The sequence below is a fragment of the Quercus suber genome, unplaced genomic scaffold (assembly GCF_002906115.3).
Source record: "Quercus suber isolate HL8 unplaced genomic scaffold, Cork oak 2.0 scaffold_23, whole genome shotgun sequence".
Lineage (NCBI taxonomy): Eukaryota > Viridiplantae > Streptophyta > Magnoliopsida > Fagales > Fagaceae > Quercus > Quercus suber.
In genome coordinates, this window is record NW_027069488.1 from 1,246,943 (window position 1) to 1,252,531 (window position 5,589).

At 36.8% G+C, this 5,589-nt stretch overlaps 1 protein-coding gene across 1 annotated transcript; it reads left to right on the forward strand.

Moving 5' to 3' along the window:
- Positions 1-799: 799 nt before the first annotated feature.
- On the forward strand, positions 800-3,128 carry LOC112008845 (acid phosphatase 1). Its single transcript, XM_024041197.2, has 3 exons — positions 800-1,230; positions 2,094-2,303; positions 2,613-3,128. The coding sequence occupies exons 1-3, from the start codon at positions 848-850 to the stop codon at positions 2,788-2,790; spliced, it is 771 nt and encodes a 256-aa protein (XP_023896965.1). The 5' UTR covers positions 800-847; the 3' UTR covers positions 2,791-3,128.
- The last annotated feature ends 2,461 nt before the right edge of the window (positions 3,129-5,589 follow it).

Sequence of the window (5,589 nt, forward strand, 5' to 3'; positions counted from 1 at the left end):
TATTAATAAAAGCTAACAGCTGACAAGTCAAAGCTTGTGTGTTATTGTGCCTAAGGAAAATTCTTCCATTTATTTTTGCTTGTGTCAGAAACTTTTTCCCTATTTTTTTTTCTCCCTTTCACGGTATCATTGACTTATTGGGCATTAGGTAAGCTTGTCATTTTCACTTTATTTCAGCAGGACCAGGAAGCTTTTTTCCTGATTTGTGTTTAGTTTCTGCATCAAGGAGGTAAAGCATTTAAAAAAATTCCTAATGGTAATACATATGGAATATTTTTGGAGGAGTTTCGCGCCCCCCCCCCCCCCCCGGCTCCGCCTCTGCCCACAAGTCCCCAAAAAAAAAAAAAATACTACACCAGGAATAGATGTACAACACCCTGAGGGACATCATTAACAAACAAAAAAAATAACAAAAAATTGTCCGTTTAACACATCAATAATGTGTAATGACAGTGTACAAATAGAAAGTGCATGTGAGACAATCAAAACCAAAGCCCATTAAAATAAATAATAAAAGGCTTGTCAAGTGATGTTACTTGTTGTGTAGAGATTGTAATAAAAGTGATATTTATAAGGATTCAGATAAAAGTGAAGTTGGTAAAATTCAAGAGATAATATATTTATAGTTTTAATAGCATGAATAAGTTATATAACTTATTTAAATAATGTACAACAAAAATACGAGAAGAAAAAGTTTGAAGCATTTTTTGTGGTTGTTGAGTAAATTACACCCTAAAGTGAGGTCACTTTGACAAGTTTGGACTTATTTAAAGAGCCATATGCAAGGGAGTGTAGCAGCATTTTCCACAGAGAAGTGATAGCTCTTTCTTCCCCCCCTAGCAACACCATGAGAGCTCTACCATTTCTATACCTTGCCACCATTTTAGAAACCACTCAAGTCATTCCCAATAACCTTCACCTTCTCCGACCACATTCTGGCCTTGCTGGCCACAATGTTGAAGGCATTGACTGCCTAAGTTGGCGTCTAGCCGTGGAAACTGACAACCTCCGTAGCTGGTCAACAGTTCCAGAAGACTGTGAAAGCTATGTTGGAAACTACATGCTTGGCAAACAATACCGTGAGGATTGTCAAGTTGTGGCAGATGCTGCTTATGCCTATGCCAAGAACCTCACACTCGGTGATGATGGCTTGGATATTTGGGTGTTTGACATTGATGAAACTACACTCTCTAATTTGCCTTACTATGCTCAACCTGACGTTGCATTTGGGTAATACTACATTTTATGATAATTGATAAGTGATGATTAGCCTGTTTAAACTTTGATATATTCATATTTACCATGAGACAAACAAGAGTAGGTGCCACCGACTTAAATTAATATCACATTGTGTTAATCATTATGAATATATTATTCAGTACAGGACCACAGGTCATAGTGTCCATTATTGTGACTTTTAAAGTTCGTTATGGGCTCTAAATGTCTCTAACTAGGAAAAAAAATCGTAATGGGCATATTGCATTATTATAATAAAAAGTTACATTTGTGCCAAGAAGCTTTAGCTCAGTCGGACCTCTAAAATCAAGGTGGAGAGGAAGATCATGATTTTAAGATCCATCAAGTACATGTAAAATTTACCAATAAGAAGAACTTGGTATACTAGTGGAGGATAAACAAGTATGAGTGTGATATTATTGATAGACGAAGGATGATTATTGATCTGCATAAGAACCATTTCAGAGATTAAGTGGTTTGTGCTTCTAAGTATACCTGGAATCTAGGACTATTCAATGTGTTCTGCTGGGAACAAAACATAGGCTATGACATATTGCCCTGGGAGTTTCACCGCTACATTTTTTTTGGTGCAGCTCATGCATATACTTAATTAGACTTGAGAGCTGAGACATTTTCAGGGTTAATTAGAAGAGTTCGTGTGTATGGTTCTTGAAGTATGCTCTTTCCAAAGGACAACAAAATTCCCTCGATTAAGACATGGAAATTTTATACATCTTTAATTTGTTTCTTGCTTAATAGTTTTGTAGTAAATATATATCTGATCTAATATATGTTATCTTTTCTTATTCATGACTTCTCTCTCTCTCTCTCTCTCTCTCTCTCTCTCTCTATTTCAGGGCAGTTGCATATAACTCAACAACCTTTAACGAATGGGTAGCAAAAGGCATAGCACCAGCTGTGCCTGCAAATCTTGATCTCTACAAAAAATTAGTAAATCTTGGGTTTAAGATTGTCTTTCTTACAGGAAGGTATGAAACCTCTAGAAATACTACAATAGAGAACCTGAAGAATGTTGGTTACACCACTTGGGAGAAGCTCATACTAAAGTAAGCATCAAGGATATATATCTCATTTGTATTTTGGACATTGTCTTGATAATTTTCTTTTATAAAAAGAATTTGTCATGCAATTCCCATGTGAAAATCATCACGTTTAGTAAAACATTTTATATATTGTTGACTCCATAAACTAAAAATTTCAACTGTGAAATGAAGAACATCTTATTACATGGTAAATATTTATAAGTTAATTGGTATCTTTTTCTTAACATAGAGATCTAGTAACATGCATCCAAAAAGAATATCATCATGATTTTGACTGGTGAGCCATTCATGATTATGTTAATTTGGTGGCAGGCCAACCTCTGAATCGAGTACCACAGCATTAGTGTACAAATCAACCCAAAGAGCTGCGCTTGAAGCTGAAGGGTACAGGATCCTTGGCAACATGGGAGATCAATGGAGCGATTTGTTTGGTACAAATGTTGGCAATCGGACATTTAAAGTGCCTGATCCAATGTACTACATTAGTTGAAATTTCTATGATCTTATGATTAAAAAGCTCTAGAGCTAATTGGAAGCACTTGATAAGTTATAACTTCAGCTCTATGATTTGTACCATGCCAAGTTTTTGGCTTTGGATATTAATTAGGTGTTACTTTGAGGGGTCTGTTTTGGGTGTGTGCTATGCCTTAAAATAAGTTAAGTAAGGCTCTATTTACTGTGTTTTTCTGGGTTCTTTGCCTGCTTGAGCCACCCCAAAATGAGTTGTAAGGGTGCTTGAGCTGGCTCTTGTACTTGCCTATTGAGAACTCACATTCTTGATATTAATATGTTTAGAAATAAAAATCCAAGGATTCAGTTGGTTGATCAGTTTTTTCTTCTGCCTTTAAATTTTCAATGCCATGTTTTCAGATTTTGCCTCTTGCTAATTGCTATAAAGCAAAACTTATACACAAAAAATATGTTCACTAGATTATTACTTTTTTTTTTTTTTTATCTGAATAAAATTATGATAACTTATAGATTGGAAGAGTAGAAGACTATGTATGGAAATAGAAATGTTATGTTCATAATATTTTTACAATAAATTTAAGGTAGTAGATTGTTAATGACTGTTATAAATAGGCAAAAAAAGTAATTTAAGTGATAGATTCAAATTAATATTGTGGGGGGAAAAGGCCCAGTCTAATATAGCGGGCTTAAAGCCCCATGTGAGGATTACTATACGTCCGAAGAGAAGGAGGGGTAAGGGCAAGGCCCATCTGGAAGAGGACCCCCAAAAAGAAAAGTGATTACAATCCGAAGAGGTCGCCTTCTGTCCGAAGAGATTATATTCCTCTGACGCGAGTAGTATGGATCAATTAAACGTATAAAAGGTCAAAATGATCTTCCGAGGACTCCTCCTGATCAAGATAAGCTCTAAGTATACTTGGAGACGATAAGGATGAAAAAATACCTAAAGAGAAAGCTGCTGTCACCGTATTTAAGGCTCTGCAGCAACTTTTCTGACCGCATTTATGTGGAGAAGACCCCTGAACAGTGTAACCTCACCTACCGCCACTCACACAGAGCTAAAGGAGATGCTTGACGTGACATATACTCAAGTAGGCTCACGGATGAGGTACAAGTGGATGATGGAGATGAGGAGAAGAGAGGTTATATAAAGGAAAGAAGCTCCTGAGAAAGGGGAGAGAAGAACGAGGGAGAAGAAAACAAAAAGCTTTGTTGTAACTCTAAGATCTGTATTTACCACATAATCAATAATATGCCTCTTCGGACACCAATTCTTTACGTGTAAATTCATGTTGGTTTATGCTTGAGGGTTGTGATTAATTGTTGTCGATTCCACAATCAACCTAGTTTTTTCACCCATTCTCTATAAATTCATTGTTTTGGGCTTGGGTCAAAAATCTTAACACTACAATTGGCGCCGTCTGTGGGAAAAACTTGAGTGTGAGGGGAAGCAACAGCAGTTGGTCATGGCGGAACCAGGGCAACAACCGATAGAATCTGGGGCTTCCCAGCATATAGATCCTTTTCTTAATTTGGAGCGGAGACAAGATCGTAAGGGCAGTGTGCACACTACACACACTGAGCGAAGTCAACCTCGTGGCAGAAGTCATGTGTCTCATGCAGAGAAGAATAACATGCAAATAGAAATTGAAAGGTTAAGAAGGGAGTTACGCCATGCGAAAAAAAACGTACTGCCTCGCATTCTGATGAAGACTCGAGTGACGAACAAGACATCACTTATAAACAAAGGTCTCGAACTCCAATCAGTGAATCTTTTTCATATGAAGATGAGCACCGTCGCAAGAAGCAACCTCAAAGGCCATCACATGGAGGGGTGGGAAATGATGCCATGAGCAAGGCTTTGAATCCAAGAAAGTCAATACCGTACCGGAAGCTGTACCGGTTTGGCCACCGGTACGATATATTTCGGATACCGGTCAATACCGGTGTACCGTTTTGGATTTACCGCTATTTTATATAATAATAATAATAATAATAATAATAATAATTCTCTTAGAACCTGTACCTTCAATATTCTTTAGGACTTAAAGAATTTGTTAATATATTCAAAGAATAGTTAAATTTCTATTTATGACCTAGATAATCAGTTAAACTAAACTCCATGCCACTAGAAGTTGACACTTGCCCATCTAAGTAATTGACTAAAAAAAAAAAAAGTAATTGAAAGAGCAAAATGAGCAAGAGATAAGAACCAAGGAGAGTCACGTGGCTTTGGGAAAAGTTTGGTGGAGAAACCCAGAGAAATAGGTACAGTAGTAAATTTTAAAACATACAAGCAATTGACTAAACATACAAACATCTAAGTAATTGACTAAATAAAAAATGAAAAGTAATTGAAAGGGCAAAATGAGCAAGTGATAAAAACCAAGGAGAGTCACGTGGCTTTGGGAAAAGTTTGGCGGAGAAACCAAGAGAAATAAGTACAGCAGTAAATTTTAAAACATACAAGCAGACAAAGCTTCTCAAAAAAGTAGAGAAAGAATTTCAACACGCTGAGCAAAAGAAGCAAGGGGAGAGCAGACGAAGAACGGAAGAAGGGAGCGATTATAATGGCTAAAAAGAAGATCTAACTGGCTAAAACGAAGAAGAAAATGATGTTGTTGATGATCTAGCAAGTTGATGCTTCGATGATGGTCACTAGTTGCTGTAAGTTGCTATGTAAGTAATAAATTTTTTCAAAAAAACCAAGCTATATTTGTACCGGTCCGGAATAAAAATACCGCCGAAAAGCTCCGAAATTCGCTGGAATAGCCGAAACAAGCCGGTACATCCCGGTATTTTGGGCGGTACGATTCAG

Coding starts and splice junctions, on each gene's coding strand:
- LOC112008845 (XM_024041197.2), top strand. CDS start 848: ATGAGAGCTCTACCATTTCTATACCTTGCCACCATTTTAGAAACCACT. Junction 1,231..2,093: donor CAACCTGACGTTGCATTTGG/GTAATACTACAT, acceptor TCTCTATTTCAG/GGCAGTTGCATATAACTCAA. Junction 2,304..2,612: donor TGGGAGAAGCTCATACTAAA/GTAAGCATCAAG, acceptor ATTTGGTGGCAG/GCCAACCTCTGAATCGAGTA.